Here is a 19,202-nt window from a genome sequence, read left to right as displayed (position 1 = left end):
ACCGCAAAAAAAAAAAAAAAAAAAAAACAACACCTGTGATTCATTCAGTGGGAAGAGGTCAAAATGTCCACAGTAACAGGAGTTTGGAAGAAGTGGATTCTGACCCTCATGGATGACTTTGAGGGGTTCAAGACTTCAGTGGAGGAAGGACTGCAGATGTGGTGAAAATAACAAGAGAAGTAGAACTAGAAGTGGAGCCTGAAGATGTGACTGAATTGCTGCAAGTTCAGGATAAAACTCTTAACAGGTGAGGAGCTGCTGCTTATGGATCTGCAAAGAAAGTGATTTCTTGAGATGGAATCTACTCCTGGTGAAGAGGCTGTGAAGACTGTTGAAATGGCAACAAAGGATTTAGAACATTACAAAAACTTAGTTGATAAAGCCAGCAGCAAGGTTTGAGAGGACTGACTTCAATTTTGAAAGAAGTTCTCCTGTGGCTAAAATGCTATCGAGCAGCATAGCAAGCTCCAGAGAAATCGTTTATGAAAGAAAGAGTCGATCGATGCAGCAAACTTCATTGTTGCCTCATTTCAAGAAACTGCCACACCAACCCCAGCCTTCAGTGAGTAGCCGTCAACACTAAAGCGAGATCCTCCACCAGCAAAAATACACGACTTGCTGAATGAAGGCTCCGATGATGGTTAGCATTTTTTCTGCAATAAAGTACCTTTTAATTAGGGTACGTGCATTTCTTTTTAGATATAATGCTGCTGCACACTTAATAGACTACAGTAGTACGTAAATATAACTTGTATGTGCACTGCGAACCCAAACATTCATGTGACTCGGTTTGCTGCAACTTTCACTTTATTGCGGTGGTCGGGAACCAAACCTGCAATATCTCTAACATGTACCTGTACTTCAGAGAACTGGCTTGGTCAAAGAGACCCAAAGTGGAATCCAACCAGTTCTAACATGTTCAAGCTTAAGTTGTTAACTGTAAAAATAATACTGGTAATACTTATCTCTTAGAGTTATTGTGATAAATATTATGAGAAAATGTTTCTAAAAGGCTGGGAGGCTGCGACTCAGTATTATTTTTAAAAATGCTAAGTATCAATATTAGAAAATGAGTGTAAGTTTCTTCCATTATTAAAATCTAATCTATAACAGAAACTAAATTTCTTACAAAATTATCAATTTACCTTCACTGGCCCCATCTTCTGGAGAGAAAATATTCCTGCTATAAAACCTGCCTATTCTAGAACCATGTCCATTCTCTCTCTGTGATTTCAAAATTGTTTTATCTTCATCTGACAGATCACTTCCACTGGAACTCCATGTTATAGCTGTAAGCCCACTGGTACTCTTAGATGTGGTAGGTTCTGCAAAAGAAAAAGGGAAAATATAAAAATGGCCAATTGATACAGTTATTGATCAAAATGAAGTTTTATACATGTTACTTTGCTGAAGTCACAAATATACAATATTCTGCTGATAGTGAAAGCAATGTCTTATTTCAAATCTTCCGAACTGAAGGTCTATGTACAACCTGGCTAAGATTCTTTGAATTAAAGCCAAATTACAAGAAGAAAAAGAAGTCAAAATGATTGAGAAAAGTCATAAAAGACAAGGAAAATGACTGGAGCACAAATGAAAACTCAAAAATAACCTTCGAATAATTACAAAACTATAAAACTTCGTAGAATATTTCATCAAGCCATAAGGAAACACAAAACAGGGCTTCCCTAGTGGCACAGTGGTTGAGAGTCCACCTGCCGATGCAGGGGACGTGGGTTCGTGCCCTGGTCCAGGAAGATCCCACATGCCGCGGAGCGGCTGGGCCCGTGAGCCATGGCCGCTGAGCCTGCGCGTCCGGAGCCTGTGCTCTGCAACGGGAGAGGCCACAACAGTGAGAGGCCCGCGTACCGCAAAAAAAAAAAAAAAAAAAAAAAACCACAAAACAAACCACACCAATAATTATCTGTAATCGGAATGCTTCTGTGTGCTTCCTTTGCCATACTAGGAGCCCTGGTAACAGCAGTTTGCTTAAAATACTTAACAGCAAACTATTTTAATTAATTAAACTTATTTTGAGGTAATAGTTGGTTCACATACAGCTGTCAGAAATAACAGAGAGGGCCCGTGTATGCTTCACCCAATCCCTCCAATGGTAACATTATGAACACCACAGTACAACACAGAATGTCGATACTGATAGTCAAGATAGAGAACTCCATCCCTGTGAGGATATCTTACACTGCCATCCCTGTGAGGATAACTCCCCTCCCCACCTCAATTCCCAATCCCTAGCAACCACAAGGCAGTTTTGCACTTCTATAATTTTGTCATTTCAAGAATAATATATAAATGGAATCACCTGTGTTACCTTTTAGGACAGGCTTTTTGTGCTCAGCATTATTCCCTGGACATTCACCAGACTGTTGTGTGTATCACCAGTCACTTTCTTTTTATTACTGAGCAGTGTTCTGTGGTGTGGATGAACCACAGCTTGTTTAATCAGTTACCCTGGAAGGACATCTGGGTTGTTTCCAGTTTGGGGCTATGACAAATGAAGCCACTATGAACACTGTGTACAGCATTTTATGTGACTGTAACTTTCATTCTCCAGAATAAATGTCTAAGGGTGCAATTGTTGGGCTGTATGGTAATTGTGCGTTTAGTCTTGTTAATGAACTGCCGAACTGTTTTCCAGGGCGGCTGTGCCATTTTATAGTCCCACCAGCAATGTGTGACTGATCCAGTTTTTCACATCAGCAGCAGCACTTGGTGTGGTCACTATATTTTATTTTAGCCATTCTGATAGACAGGAAACCTAGAAGGAACAGGGCGACTCTATCTCGATGGAACCAGCAGTCCAACAGAAAATTTTACTGATTTTGATCAGAAAAGGAATAGGTATCTAATAAAAATCAAATTTTCTATTCCTATTGAGTAGATAGGTGAGTTATAATGCTAAAACCAAAAAAAAAAAAACTCTCTTAGTCACATTTCAATACAGTATAAAGTTTAGAGATTAGATATTATAACTCGAGTTTTACAGAAGAGGAAACAGGCTCAAAAGTTAAATGACTTCATTAAATACCTATTTATATAACACCTCTGATATAGTAAACCTTGAGGAAACAAAAAAAAAAAAAAAAGAAAGAAAATTCCTGCCCTCAAGGAATGCATGATCTGAAAGGCAACACTAGTTGATCATGAAAAGAAAAATTAAATACTGTATTAGAGATATGTCACAGTATAATGATGATGGCGCCAAAAAGGTGGATGCTCCACTTTATGTTGATCAGGAAAGGAAGATTCACTGACAAAACGATGTCTGGAAAATCAACATTTACAAAGGCACAAAAACATGAAATAATAGTAAACACTTACTGAACACTTACTTTGTTCCATGAACATCTAGAATTACTAAAGTTGTCTATCCTTCAAAATAAAAAATTAAATATAAACTATTCACAATAACCTAAGAACTCATATTGATTTAAAGAGCTAATAAAACTAAGCTGTGTACTTACTTGCCAAAGACATTATCAATCTTTTTCATTATTATGCATCTGGACAAGTAAATCAAAAAAGAAAAAGTAGAATGCTACAGACTGAATGTTTGTGTTCCCCTAAAACTCACATATTGAAGCCAAATCCCAGTGTTATGGTATTAAGAGGTGTGGCCTTTAGGGGGTAATTAGATCATGAGGGTGGAGCCCTCATGAATGGAATTAGTGCCCTACAAAAGAAGCCCCAGAGAGATCCCCAGCCTCTTCTACCCTATGAGGATGCAGCAGGGAGGTGCTATGAACCAGGAAGCGAGTCCTCGCCAGACATTAAATCAATGTCCTGACTTTCCGCCCCCAGAACTGTGAGAAATAAATTTCTTTTGTTTATAAGCCACCCAGTCTACAGTATTTTTCTTATATACAATAAGAGCCTGAATGGAGTAAGACAGGAAGTTATCACTATTTTCAGATTATATAACAAATTCATAAACCTATAAATTATAGGCACCTAACTGTATAATTTATATAGTTAACCTCTACCAGGAATTTATTACTCAGTAATTCATTTTACTTGCTAAAAAGGGGTTGCCCTTGAAATCAAGGCTCATTCCAACGAAATTCCAGGAACAACATCAGCCAGACTATGAGAATAGTTACCATGTATTTATAAACATTTCTGGGTGACCAACGTGTGCTAGGCACTATGCTAGGACTTGGTGTTATAGGCTGAATTGTGTCCCCCCAAAACTCATTCATATGTTAAAATTCTAACCCCCAGCATCTAAGAATGGGAACTTATTTGAAGATAGGGTCTAAAGCGATATTATTAGTGTGGGCCCTAATCTAATATGACACCTGTCCTTGCAAAAAGGAGAAATTTGAACACAGAACCATACATGCAGAGAGCGAAAACACAGTAAAGAGACACTTGGAGAAGACAGCCACCTACAAGTCAAGGAAAGAAGCCTGGAGCACATCCTAGAAGGAAGCAACCCTGCCAATACCTTCACTTTAGACTTCTAGCCTCCACAACTGCAAGATAAGAAGTTTTTGTTGTTAAAAACACCCAGTTTGGGGCTTCCCTGGTGGCGCAGTGGTTGAGAGTCCGCCTGCCGATGCAGGGGACACGGGTTCGTTCCCCAGTCCGGAAAGATCCCACATGCCGCGGAGCGGCTGGGCCCGTGAGCCATGGCCGCTGAGCCTGTGCATCCGGAGCCTGTGCTCCGCAACGGGAGACGCCACAACAGTGAGAGGCCCGCGTACTGCAAAAAAAAAAACCCAACAAACAAACAAACACACCCAGTTTGTAGCATTTTATTATGGCAGCCCTAGCCATATCCTAGCCCTAGCCACCTAGGATATAAAGATGAGCAATAGAGGAGGGTCTGCCCTGAAAAAATCTATGGTCCAACAGGGAGAAAAGCACATCAAGAAATAATAATTTAAAAATTTACTAATGCGGGACTTCCCTGGTGGTTCAGTGGTAAAGAATCTGCCTTCCAATGCAGGGGATGCAGGTTTGATCCCTGGCTGGGGAACTAAGATTCCCACATGCCGTGGGCCAACTAAACCCACGTGCCACAACCACCGAGCTCGCGGACCTCAATGAGAGAGCCTGCGTGCCGCAAACTACAGAGCCCACACGCCACACTGCAGAGAAGCCCACGTGCCACAACTAAGACCTGATGCAGCCAAAAAAAGATATAATAATAAAAAAAAAAGAATTTTTTTAAAAAATGGGCAGAAGACCTGACTAGACATTTTTTTTAAATAATAATAATAAATACATACATAAAAATTTACTAATGCTTCTCAAGGAGATTTCTGACTCCATAACAAATAAATATTTTGAGAACATATTTTGCAGGGTATTTCAAGAAAAAAAATAAACACTGTCTTCTTTTTATTACATAGTTTCATTTTGCTTGGTAAATACACTTTTTTAAAGTTTTGCCTTTTAAAGAAAATCACTAACTACAAAGGTTCCAGCCTCTTTCATTTCAAGTTTTTATCTTCTTCCACGTCCCTCAAACCTTCTGGCGAGATCCTTTGCCAACATTCATTTGCTCACTTCTCTCACCCCTTCTCTTCTCCTCCATTTCCTCCCCTTTCCTTCTCTGGTTCTCAGTGCCTTACAGGTAAGGAAATAGAGATGCGGAAACAAGGAAATGGAGTCTCCCCCTTTTTTGCACACTTTGCAAAAGTATGTTCCCCCACTTCTGCTTCCCAGCTCTCATAAAAATATTACTTCCACATCCTAGAAGTTTTGTTAATAGCCTGTCTTAAACTAATATGTTAGAAGTTACTGTTTTTAAAATGAACCAGTTCTAGGAAATGCCTTGAGTCCCCTTTTCTATCAATTTCTATTTGTAAGCTTCTGTTAAGTTATTAACAATACTTTCTGTTCTTAACCACCTGCTTATGCTGTAAATAAATTAATTATACATGGATACAAGCTCTTTCAGCCCATGAGAATCTACTGATCATTCCACAGAATCGAGAGCACAGCAGAGTAGGTTTTAGGTTGAATATATTGGCATGGGAAATCATCTCAAAAGATCCTTTTGAAATTAAATACAAGGTAGCAGCTTATTTAATATTTCTCTCTCCCCAAGTTAAATTTGACTACACCAATTTTAAGTCTCCAAAAAAAGATAGAAGCCACATCTGTAAAAGAAAATAGTTAGTTGACCCTTGAACAACACAGGTTTGACCTGCGCAGATCCACTTACACACAGATTTTTTTCGATAAATATGCACTACGGTACGGCATGACCCGCAGTAGGTTGAATCCGCTGATGCAGAACTGCGGACAAGGAAAGCTGACTGTAAAGTTAGTTACAGGCGTATTTCTGACTGTGTGGAGGGTCAGCGCCCCAGCCCCCCATGTCAGTCATTCAAGGATCAACTATACTATTCTCTCCATACATTATGACAGTTTAGAAATCAGAATTAAATTGATCTTTGAAAATCACAACATTCAGCACTAATAATATTAAAAATTAAATTCTGTAGCGCCATCAGAAGACTATGGTATTTTATAATACAGCATTTTATGAATCAAAAAGATTAGGGGAATTTTATTCTTCAATTGCATAAAAAGAACCCCCTTAAATGTTAGTGAAGTAATAATACAGCTTAAAGTGTTGAGTCTCTTACTCACAGAAAGCTTCCCCACCCCGCAGGACTCTGAGCGGCTCTCCCACTCTGCCATCAAACACAACAGCAATTGCTGCCATTAAGCACCTACTAAGTGTAAACCTTTGAACTAGGCGTTTTGATTATTATTATTTTTTAAACTCACAATAACGCAATGAGATACACAATTCTTAGGCCTATTTTCCAGATGCAGAAACTGAGGCTCAGCATGTTTAGCTTGCTATCTCAAGACCCCACACTCAAGATACAGTCAGGCCACTTCAGGGTCAGATGAGATCCCTGAAGTCTCAAGCCCTCATCCTTCCTGCCCAGAGGGTAACTGAGTGTAGCAGCAGAACCAGTGGCCTCCCTGATATCCACTCCCTCTTCTTCCTAACAAAATCCCAATTTTCTTTGAGCAGCAACATACATGTTTAAAAATCCTTAATTTCACTGATGTCCCTTTAGTGGAGGTGACCCTATGTAAAAGGCTCTGGCCAAGGCAGAGGTCCTAGGGAGAGTACTCCTTCTCAGAGAAAAAGTTCATTTGGAGAAAATCCTCCAAGCCTATACTTTTCCTGAGAATTGAGCCTGGAGAATTCAGCCTCTACCTCACGACTGCAAAAACAAACCCTACACTAAGGCAGCAGAACTCAAAATGAGTCTGGCCCCCTGTCCTTCTTGTTGCAGGGGATAAATTCAACCCATCTCTTCAAACACTCCAATACAACTTCCTACTATCTGTAACTGAAAGCCTTCCCTAACTAATTTGCCAAGTAAGAATTTCATTGACTAAGTAGTATAGTCCTTATATCATAGATCATAACTTTATTATGATCTTATTATTCTTTTTAAAACCCTGGAGCTATGAACCTGAGCTTGCCTACTGGGCTCTGTTGATAACAGTGAACCCAGGAAAGAGACAAAAAATTTTAATAATTACCTACATGACACAGAAAAAATGGGGTGGATGGTGACAAAGATGAGAGATTTTTTCAAAACAATACCTTTTTACATTGTTTGGGTGTTTTCTTAACCATGAATATATAGCCTACCCAAACTATGTAAACATCTTTTTAAAAGAAAGCAAATAAATCAAAGGAGGATACATTAGCCTTATACCTTTTCTGCCAAGAAATCAACAAAATATTACCTGTCTTGGGTCCAGAGGATAATTCAAGGTGTTTTTCTGTAGTAGTCTTCTTTTCAGCTGTTAATGACTGCAGGCAGATAATGACAACAATAATGATAATTAGTGATGATGTAGCAGTTTATGTGACAGGGCTAAAAACCAACAATATTACATAAAATATTCAAGAACTTACACTACACCCCTTTAACATATTCCCCTGTTTTCCTTTATTTACCAACAAGTAGTCCCAAAGCAAATACTTACAGTGCATTTTTGTATTTTTCCAGAATCTAAACAGAGAGCTATCTAACCTTGAGCTGTCTAACCTTTAGTGGTGAGTACTCCTTCTTATGCTGAGTACTTCAAAGTTACCACATACACCAAAATTAACCAGAATATCTCGCTGCCATTAGATTCTAAATATGTAAGCATTTCATAAATACTTCTTTTAAAGAGAAGGATGCTCAACAGTTTCATCTTCTGAGAACATTTTCAGTATGTATCCTTCACTTACAAAGAAGTACAAAGGTTCTGCATGACAGAAAGAGGTGAATACTGCTATGCCACAATTTTTAAGGAATTCAAGGATGAGGAGAAAAAAGTAACACACCAATTACAGTGTTCTGAAAGAAAATAAGGAAGGGAATTCTGAAGAAATATAATTACAGGGGCCTGAACTCTCAGGAATCTCAGATTTGCCCTTCAGCATTTCAGGGAAAAAAATATTATGACTTTACCAGAGTCTCAGGAGTCTCCTGAAATCCTTCTCCACACCTGAGCCATGCTTCAGAGAGGGAAGCTTCTGCCCCCACGGTCCTGAGACCTGCTCGTCTGCACTGCAGTGGACTCTCTCCTGGAAAGGATGGGTATTCTACATCCCAATTTCTTTTTCTCTGTAGAAATGGTTTTCAAAGAAAAAAAAAACCAGTGAAATCAACTTCACTAAATATACAGTAACACTGTGGAAGCCCAGAAATGGCATCGGTGGCAGCATAGCTTTTATTTTATTTTAAGTATAATTTCCATTTTATTGTCTTTTCAAAGAACAGTATTTCTTCAGTCTTTAAGGACTTAGCTCCTTACATGGGCTTTGGTGGAGGCTGTGGGGCAGCACCCCCAGATCTAAAACAAGGTGACGATGTTTAGTCCTTCCAGACTTTCTGAGAATGATTTCTGACTACCTTGCAGTGAATGGCACAACTCGTGCAGTTATGTACTTTCACATACAGTCTGGGAAGTGCACACGCATCAAAAACACTGGCTTCAGAAATGTCCCTGAAAGCTTTGGCCTCTACTATGTTCCAAATGACGAATTTCTTAACAGCCTTGTCCTTGGGCACACGTCGCGAACAGTTGTGCAGCGAACAGGCTGCACATGTCTGTGGCCCTTTTAGGCATGACCATTGTTCCTTCTTTTCTTGGTCATCCTGGAAGTGAGAAGGCAAGAGAGGACTGGCAGAGTTTTTAAATGTCTCTGAACCGCCACAGAAAGAAAGAGTCACAAGATAGCAAAACCACAAGCACGTGGACAACACAACTAGACAACAAACTCCAAAATACAAGCGTGTGAGGACAAACAATGAACACTCCAAAGTTCTGCATGGTATCATATCTGAGAGGAAAGAAGCTGAGAGAAGCAAGGGAGCAAAGGAGGACTGAGCACAGACATCTGGTGTTCACCAGGAAGGGGAGCAGGCAGCCTGAGAATGCACCAGAAATAGAAAGGGCAAGGGATCCACCCTAGAAGACCCAAAGGAGCCAAGGAGTTTATATCCAGGAACAGTGACAACACTGACTTCTTTCCTCAAGCCATTTTGTTTTTTTAAATGTCTATGACAGACAAATACTCACTTTGTAAGTTTTTAAATTTGCATTTTAAGGAAAATTTTATATTTGCATTGGGAATCAAATTAAGGTCAACTACTATGAGCTGACCACCGAATCAGAAATAAAATCCCTCATCCAGTGCCATTGTAGTTTAAAAAAATAAATTAAGATTAAAATATACCATTAAAACTTTCTTAACTAGGAAGAAGGGAACAAATTCATAAAAATAAATTCAGCCATAACATAGATGGTATTTTAATACTTAACAGGTCTAAGCATGTTCCTTCTCATGCAGAAATTCCTATGGTGGGACAGGACTGCAAGAGGAAGAGGTATCTATCCTCAAGAAGGTGGAAAATATCATTTTAACTCCAGAATACCTCTTTAATACATTAAATCAGCCCAGGTCAGCTCTTTAACCAAGTGGGTGATACCAGGGATGGGACAGGGAAGGACAAAATGAGCCTGAAATATCTTGAGCCAGAGAGTGAGAAAGTGCCCAAGGAATAATGAGAACATGTAAAAAGGACACATGAGCCTGAATGAAGGGGCTCTCACTGGCCAAATGTGGGACATTCCAGCATCAAATAAATAATGACAGTAAAGGATTATAACCTACTGAATAAAACAAGACTGTAAGTCTACATTGATATAAACAAATAAATAAATGATGGATTTACAAAATTATCAATGAATGCTAAAACTAGTGGGTAAAAGTTTGAGGATGAAGAGGATATATACATGATCACAAAATGATTCCCCTCAAATTACTTATTAATTCCAAAGGGAAAAACAGTGACTTTACAGTGGAGAAACCTGTCAGACACCATCTTAATCAAGTCATGAATGTTGATGTAAACCAGCATCAAATGCTTCTTAATATGAGGCAACAACCAGAATACAGGACAACCTCCACTGTATTACTACCAAAAATGCATACCCTAAATCTAAACAGAGAAAATATCAAACAAGCCCACAATAACTGGCCTATACACCTCAACAATGGCAAGGTCAAGAAACACAATGAAAGTCTGAGGAACTATCCCAGATTAATGCAGGGCTAAAGAGGCATGAAAAGAAAATGAACATATGATCATGGACTGGATCTTGGACCAGGGAAAACAGATCATTATTAGGCAACTGATAAAATTTGAGCATATACGACTGATCAGATAACAGTATTTCATCAATTTTTAATTTCCTAGTTTTGTAATTATACTATGCTTATGTAAGAGCTGTCCTTAACCTAGGAACTAAACATTCTGGGGTACAGGTTCACTATGTCTCTCAATTCCTCTGAAATAGTACAGAAAAAAATTAGATATACACATGTAGAGAAAGGGAAACAGACAGAGAGACCAATAATAACAAATTGGTGAATCAGAATAAAGGGTTACTGTACTAGTTTCCTAGGGTTTGACATAACCAGTTACCACAAACTCAGTGGCTTGAGACAACAAATTTATTCTCACAATTCTAGAGGCTTCAAGTCCAAAAATGAACGTGTTAGTCCCTCTGGGGGCTCTAGGGAAGAATCTTTCCTTGCCTCTTTCTAGTTTCTGGTGGCTCTAAGCAATCCTTGGCGTTCCTTGGCTTGTAGCTGCATCACGCCAATCTCCACCTCCATCATCACATGGTATTCTCTCCTGTGTGTATCTCTGTGTGTCCTCTCCCCTTCTTATAAGGACACCAGTCACTGGATTTAGGGCCCACCCTAATGCAGTATGACTTCATAGTAACTAATTACATCTTCCAACACCCATCTCCAAATAAGGTCATATTCTGAAGTTCCGGCTGGACATGAATTTTGCAGGGGACACTATTAACCCACTTATAGTTCCACTAGAAAGAACCTCATTATGTTATTCTTGCAAGTTTCCTGTAAGTTTGAAATTTTGTCAAAATAAAAAGTTATCCCGACCCTCCACACACACACACACACACACACACACACACACACACACACAAAATAACTATATAAGCCCAGGTTGAGGCCAGGAAGAAGAATAGGAAACAAATACAGTCAATTCTCATTATTCAAAGTAGTTAATGTTCTATAAAGTTGCCAAAAACAACGAATTGGCAGATCCTGAACCACTGCTCCTCGGGGAATACAGCATAGTTCCTGTCAATATGAAACTTTACTTTTTGTGTGTTTCTGTTTAAAGACACCTTATTTAATATATACAGCTTATTCATTAACATTGAACTCACGGCTAACAGCACTATAACTCATGCCTGAACAAAGCTTATCTAACACACATACTTTCTCCATAATGCACATCACAGATGTCCTGCGCTTAGGAACACTAGACAGCACTATGTTTGGGGGCCATTTTAAACAGTGACATCACCAACACGAAGCACAAAAATGTGAAAAACGTGGCACTAAAAAGACCAAGAAAAGGGCCCTCGTTTAGAGTGTGAGAGCTAGAACAAGTAGACAGAGTGGGGCCTTGGACCTCGGTTGGAAACACGGGTGTCAGGTGACTCAAAATTTTCCCTGCTCTACATATGCCTGCAAATGACTATAAAAGCACCAAGAGCACTGATTTGGGGATTACAAATAAATTTGAGCAAGTAGGCGATTTCATAAATGCAGAATCTTTGAAAAATGAGGATTGACTGTACTTTGAATAGACCATACTTCAGAAAAAAGCAACCAATTAAAACACAAAATGGTTAAACTCTGCTTCACTGCTTTACTATCCACATCAGCCCCTCAGAGACCACTTTTCCTTCTTATTGGTGCTCCGCTCAATTTTTCATTTCTCAAGTACACCATGCTTATGCATTTTATTTACTCATTTTGAAACTTTACTCCCTATAAAACCAAATGCATTCCACTATACATTTGTGGGATACTCCCCTTGGAAAGAAGTGAAAATTTCTAAATATTGTTTTGGATATCATGTAATAAATTTGGGGAACAAATCTGATATCTAACAATCCAAAAAGGAAGTTTCCTTGGGTATCTGAATAATATATGTATCCCAATGTATCCCAATGGCTCTAGCCACATACTTGAAGGATGTCAACCCTTTTTCACCCAGAAATTGAACTACATTAAGCAGAGACAATGACTCCGTGGGCTCTCAAATCTGTTCCTGTCAAATATGAGGAACAGATGTAAAGTTTTAACCACATCAGCTAGTCGGTAGGCACTGTGATGCTCAGAGCCTGTCCTTTCAAGTTAATTGCACATTTGTTTTCTCCTTCTCTCTGGCAACAGAACGTTTCTCAGGCCTGTCACTGCTTTGGTTGCATCTGACTTATCCTTTGCTTCTCTGGATTTCATCCATACTCAGATTCTTTAGGGACTAGAACCCTCTAACTTAACATAAAAGACAGAATTCTAATGTCCTCATCTTCAGTCTGTCAGTAAACATGTACTGAGTGCCCACTGCAGGCAGACACTCCGCCAGGCCCCAGGGATATAAGACGAACAAGAAAGACTCTGCCCTCCAGCAGCTCAGGCAGTGGCAACAGAGACCCTCCCACAAATTCACTGACACGAGGTCCTGAGCCCAAGTTCTGATACCTACTATCCTGGCCTTCAACAGCACTCTTCAGCCTCCCCTTCTGCTTCCCCAGCCAATCTGTTCCACTCCCCTTGCTGCTGCCAAGTGGAGCATTTCCAACACCACACCTGCGTCCATGGAACTCTTTGCCAGAAATCACCTCTCCTCTTCCTTTAGCCTCTCCAACTCTGCCATGGATCCCGGCTCATCTTTTCCATGAACTATCCCTCAATGCCTCCACTTAATCCCTCCCTCTGGGACAACAGCCTGTTTCCTGCCCCATCTACTCCTTTCCCTAGAATAAGAGCTCCTGAGGGCAGGAGTCTCATGCCTCTTCATCTTATCCCCAGTGCACAGCACTCCCCACTGAGGTACTCACTAAATGACTCTTGAATGAATATGCAAATTTCTTGACTATTACCACACCTGTCACAAAATCTAAAATATCTAAAGTAAATAAGTCAGCAAGTATAAACCTAAGCGTAAACACAGCCCTTAAGCTGTGTTAAACTCATTTCCATTTCATCTACTTATCCTTATAAACAATACCTCTGCCACAGCTCTCTAGAACATGTGTATTTCTCTCTCCACAGTGTTTACTCAGCCACAGAGCAGGTGCTTACAGGGCGACTTCACTACTCAGCCTTCTCATCCATCCACATTTCTAGTGACAAAACACACTCCCAGCACCACAGTTTTGGGCGCCCAACCTGGCCAAGGATAATCATAGGACATCAGCCTGGCCATAGTAACTGGTCCAGGGATGCCATGGGACCCAAGTTGAGGCAGTCAGAGGCCCTCTCCAGGACTTTTCTAACTGGGGCTACTGGAGAAGAGTCTCTTCTTCCCAACTTGGCCAAGGGTGTGACCCCAAAGCAGTGAGCCACCTTGTAACCTATAATATGAAGAAACCTGAGAAAGAAAGAGGCACAAATCATGCTCCAGGCTGTAAGTCAGGTCCCTGAGCTGCCCAGGTGCCCAGATGCTGTCAACTGCAAGCCAACCCATCAATCTTCTGTGCCTCTGTCCAGCTGAAGTTGGCCTTCAATCACCAGCTACTGAAAGAGCTGGACCACAATACTCAGTAAATATTCGTACTGAGCTGAAACGATTCACTGAGCCCTCTGAAGGTATACAGCTAAAGACAGTTTCCATCTTCAAAGACCGTGGGTTCTAAGGATATAATTAGAGTGGAGGAAGAAACAGACCTAAATTGGGCTAATGAGCTCAAAAATAGATTGAGAGGATGTTTCCTGGAGAAAGCTGTCTTGGACTTGAACAAAGGAAGAAATGTACTTTGGTGATGGCTACCCATAGATCCTCAATTTCCCAGGCTAGTCCTAATTCCAAATGTCCTGAGTTATTATCCTCCTCAAGCTTAGAAACATCCAGGAAATTCCACAAGCAGCACACAAATCCTTTCAGCTCCCATCTTCAAGCTGTGCCGTCAGACTGACCTGGCCTGAGTCACCGCTGAGCTACTGGTTGGCTACACTGACACTTCCCAAGATCCAGTTTCTGTATCAGTAAAATGAGAATAATAAATATACTTACCTCAAGATGACTACCAAGATAAAACTGACACTAATGACAATACTGTGAAATAGTAGTACCACAGACCACCATAACGGAAGGTAGAAGAAGAGCTGATTAACATTCAGCAGAGTTAATATGAGAAAGTACTTTAGACATTTTTTATAAAGATGCTTATATTTTCATACACTAGGATTCATAAAATACTGTCTTAATCTAATGACCAACTATAATATTTCAAACCTCGAAAAATAACAAAAAGCAGCTTACTGATTAGAACTCTACAGCCTCTCAGACAGTTTAAGGAGCAGAAGGGAATTAAGCGACTTTCCTGGTGGCGCAGTGGATAAGATTCTATGCTCCCAATGCAGGGGGCCCGGGTTCTATCCCTGGTCAGGGAAGTAGATCCCACATGCACGCCACGACTAAGAGTTCACAGGCCACAACTAAGGAGCCCGCCTGCCTCAACTTAGATCCGGCGCAACCAAATAAATATTTCAAAAAAACATTAAAAATAAAGAAGAAGGGAATTAAATGACTCATTGGAAAAGGTCAGTTTATTGCAGAGTCAAAGTCACTATTCCATGAGCTGCCCCCATAACCAGTGCTCTAGCATTCTTATCTTTCTCACAGTCAGGCAATGCCGATTAAGAAAGACCGACCCTCCTGATGTGGGGACAACAGACGTTAATAAATAAGAAAATAAAGGGTATTAGAACAAGTCCGAGAAAAAACATGTAAGTAAAATAAATTTTCACAAAGCATAACAAAATTTTTGAAAACTGCCTATAAGGTTCAAGACAACTTCGCCCTTTCCTTTGTTTCCTGCCAGGCTGTCTTTCCAACTCTCTTTCAGTCTGACCTGCTGGACCCCTCAGGATTTGGCCTAAGGACTACCTTCTTCACGAATCCTCCTGTACTGTTATAGCCCTCAGTCATCCTCCTTGAACCACTCGTTTGGAAATCAGCACTTCCAATAGCACCTCCACTGCCACAATAGAGAATGCTATTTTCATGTGTTTATGTCTTCTATGACCCCAAAACCAGGATTCACTTATAACTTACGCTCTACAAGTGGCAAACTCTAAAAGTGCTAGCTTCCAGAACTTACTGGTTTATCCCTTGTGTGCTAAATAATTTCAGCATATGCTAAATAAGTTTAGGAGTCACCTAAATCATTGCTTCATTTAAGGAAGTTCATATCTATACTATCTTTTCCATTCATGGAAGAGTTTTTTCAGGAAAGAATCCATAGCCATTCCAGTGTTTTAAAGTTTTCGGTCAGAAAGGCATTAAATCATGTAGCAGTTTAAATTCATTTCTTCTTCTGTCATCAGAGAAAATAAAGGAAACGGTTGCCACATTTTGTATAATTTTCATATACTTTCAAACTTAAGAGTACTTTGGCTAAGTAGTAAATGTCTGGAATGTACAATTATGCTTAAACTTACAGTACAATAATCACCTAGTTTGGGTGTCATCAAACACCTAAACTGTTCAAACAAACCAGACTAATTTACTACAGCTATTCTAATAAGACTCTGATGCTAGAATCCTAATCTCTAGCAATCTAGCCCTCTTTTTCTCATTCTTCTCAACAATCCGGAACTTCTTAACGTAACAATGTTGGAAATATGGTGATGTATTTAATTTTCAACACTTGAAAAGAAAAGCAGAATTATTTTCCACTAGCCCTGTACACCAGCTCAGAATACCATTAGTCTGAAACTTATTTTTTTCTGAAATGGAAAATTCCTCTGCTGGAAACAGAGGTTTCCAAGTTCCCATGCCAGGCTGCCTAAAACCACTCTTGGCTCCACTGACATGGCTCCACTGACGTTACTCTTAATCTAAGGACTTAAAAGACATAAAACAATGACAGCTGCTAATATATCACACTCTGGGTCCAATTTTATTTTACTGATCGCTCCCCACTCAAAAGCAAACAATGAGTTTGCGTTGGTTCTTTCCCATTCCTGCTTCCTCACTGTTGAGAAGTTGAAGCACAGCAACCTATAAACTCCAACTGTGATAAATTTATTCTCATGCAAAGGCAGGATTATCAGCAAGACCCCTTCAAAGGCTACAGATTCAAGTCTTTGTCCCTCCTTCCCTCACAGCCCTCTAACCAAATCTCCACTTACAGTTCAACCCTAACCCGCCTACTCTTCAGAAAATGGAAGTCTGAATAAAATTATAATAGACTTTAACTTAAAAGCAATTAGTTAAAAAGGTGCTTAATAAAAGCTATTTGTGACAAACCTAGAGCCAACATAATACTCAATGGTGAAAAGTTGAAAGCCTTTTTGCTGATTCCTGGAATAAGACAAGAATGGCCACTCTCACCACTTCTATTCAACATAGTATTGGAAGTCCTAGCCACAACAATCAGACAAGAAAAAGAAACAAAAGGTAACCAAACTGGAAGAGAAGAGATAAAACTGTCATTTTATGCAAATGACATGATACTATATGTAGAAAACGCTAAAGACTCCACAAAAAAACCACTAGAAATGATAAATTCAGCAAGGTAGCAGGATACAAAATTAACATTCAGGAATTGACTGTATTTCTTTATACTAACAATGAAATATCAAAAAGGGAAAGTAAAAAAAAAAAATCCCTTTTAAAATCTCATTAAAAATAATAAAATACTTAGAATAAAACTGACCAAGGAAGTGAAAGACTTATACACTGAGAACTATAAAACACTGATAAAGAAAGCTAAAGATAATTGAAAGATACACCACGCTCTTGGATTGGAAGAATTAATATCGTTAAAATGGCCATACTACCCGAAGCAATCTACAGATTTAATGCGATTACCATCAAATTACCTGTGACATTCTTCACAGAACTAAAACAAATAATCCTAAAATTTATATGGAACCATGAAAGACCCAGAACTGCCAAAGCAATCCTGAGGAAAAAGAACAAAGCTGGAGGCATAACCCTCCCGGGCTTCAAACAATACCACAAAACTACAGTAATCAAACAGCGTGGTACTGCCACAAAAACAGACATATGGATTAGTGGAACAGAACGGAGAGCCCAGAATTAAACCCACACACCTACGGTCATTTAATCTTTGACAAAGGAAGCAAGAATATACAACAGAAAAAAGACAGTCTCTTTGGCAAATGGCGTTGGTTAAGCTGGACAGCCGCATGTAAACCAATAAGTGAGAGCACTCTCTCACACAATACACAAAAATGAACTCAAAATGTCTTAAATACTTAAGATAGGACACCACAAAACTCCTACAAGAGAACACACGCAAAACATTCTCTAACATAAACTGTAGCAATGTTTTCTTAGGTCAGTCTCCCAAGGCAATACAAATAAAAACAAAAATCAACAAATGGGACCTAATCAAACTTATGAGCTTTTGCACAGCAAAGGAAACCATAAACAAAACGAAAAGACAAACTATGGGCAGGGAGAAAATATTTGCAAACGATGCAACCAACAAGGGCTTAATTTCCAAAATATACAATTGGCTCATATAACTCAGTAACAAAAAAACCAAACAACCCAATCAAAAAAAACAGGCAGAAGACCTAAATAGACATTTCTCCTAAGAAGATATACAGATGACCGATAGGCACATGAAAAGATGCTCAACGTTGCTAATTATCAGAGAAATGCAAATCAAAACTACAATAAGGTATCACCTCACTCTGCTCAGAATGGCCATCCCATTAAAAAGTCTACAAATAATAAATGCTGGAGGGGTGTGGAGAAAAGGGAACCCTCTTACATTGTTGGTGGGAATGTAAATTGGTACAGCCACTATGGAAAACAGTATGGAGGTGCCTTAAAAAACTAAAAATAGAGTTACCATATGATCCAACAATCCCACTCCTGGACATATATCCAGAGAAAATTCTAATTCAAAAAGATACATGCACCCCAGTGTTCATAGCAGCACTATTTACAACAGCCAAGACATGGAAGCAACCTAAATGTCCACTGACAAATAGATAAAGAAGATGTGGTATATAATTACAATGAAATACTACTCAGTCATTAAAAAAGTATAAAATAATGCCATTTGCAGCAACATGCTTCCCCTACCAGTGTGACAGCGCTTCTTATAATTTAGCAGCGTCTCCAGGCTGAAAGATGTCATGTGTGAGAATTTTAAGAAATGCGCATCCACATCCTGACGGCCAGAAATGAACATCCACAAGCACCCTTTCAAAGCTTTTATCCAAACCACCTCTACCAACTCTACATCTTAAAGTAACTTCATGCCCTTGTATATAAGACAAAACCACGCAAAACAAAGCCCCGGAAGCCCCCTTTCCCATTCTAAATTAGTGACCTCGTGGATTTTGTTTTATTTCCAGTTTGTGTAAAATGTGGTAGTGATCCTTCCGGTAAACAGGAGATTGGCAACAAATAGAAACACCTCTCCTCACACTCTACTGGATCATAATCCGGTCAGATAAACGTGCCAGCCTGTTGGTATCTGTGTACTATGAGAATCTGGTACCTTGGAGGGCTCTGATTTGGTACAAGGGAGACGCCCCGCTGCCAGGATAAGCACTTGCCACGTGAAATTCAGGCTCACAAAAACTCTCCCTT

General features: G+C 39.5%; 1 protein-coding gene and 1 pseudogene across 13 annotated transcripts in view; both read right to left on the bottom strand.

Annotated features, from left to right (window-relative positions):
- SPIDR (scaffold protein involved in DNA repair) overlaps positions 1–19,202 on the bottom strand; it is a 383,959-nt gene that overhangs the window by 335,107 nt on the left and 29,650 nt on the right. For all 13 annotated transcript variants that reach the window (XM_033842931.2, XM_073794376.1, XM_033842935.2 and 10 more), the window contains exons 2-4: positions 8,469–8,624; positions 7,753–7,819; positions 1,146–1,325 (exon numbers count right to left, since the gene is read on the bottom strand). In XM_033842931.2, coding sequence (XP_033698822.1) covers positions 1,146–1,325; positions 7,753–7,819; positions 8,469–8,624 — 403 coding nt within the window. The remainder of the gene's footprint in view (positions 1–1,145; positions 1,326–7,752; positions 7,820–8,468; positions 8,625–19,202) is intronic.
- Positions 8,757–9,157, bottom strand: LOC101336130 (small ribosomal subunit protein eS26 pseudogene; annotated as a pseudogene).

Source organism: Tursiops truncatus, chromosome 17 (assembly GCF_011762595.2).
Source record: "Tursiops truncatus isolate mTurTru1 chromosome 17, mTurTru1.mat.Y, whole genome shotgun sequence".
Classification (NCBI taxonomy): domain Eukaryota; kingdom Metazoa; phylum Chordata; class Mammalia; order Artiodactyla; family Delphinidae; genus Tursiops; species Tursiops truncatus.
Note: the sequence above shows the minus strand (reverse complement) of the source record. Positions and strands in the feature narration are given on the sequence as shown.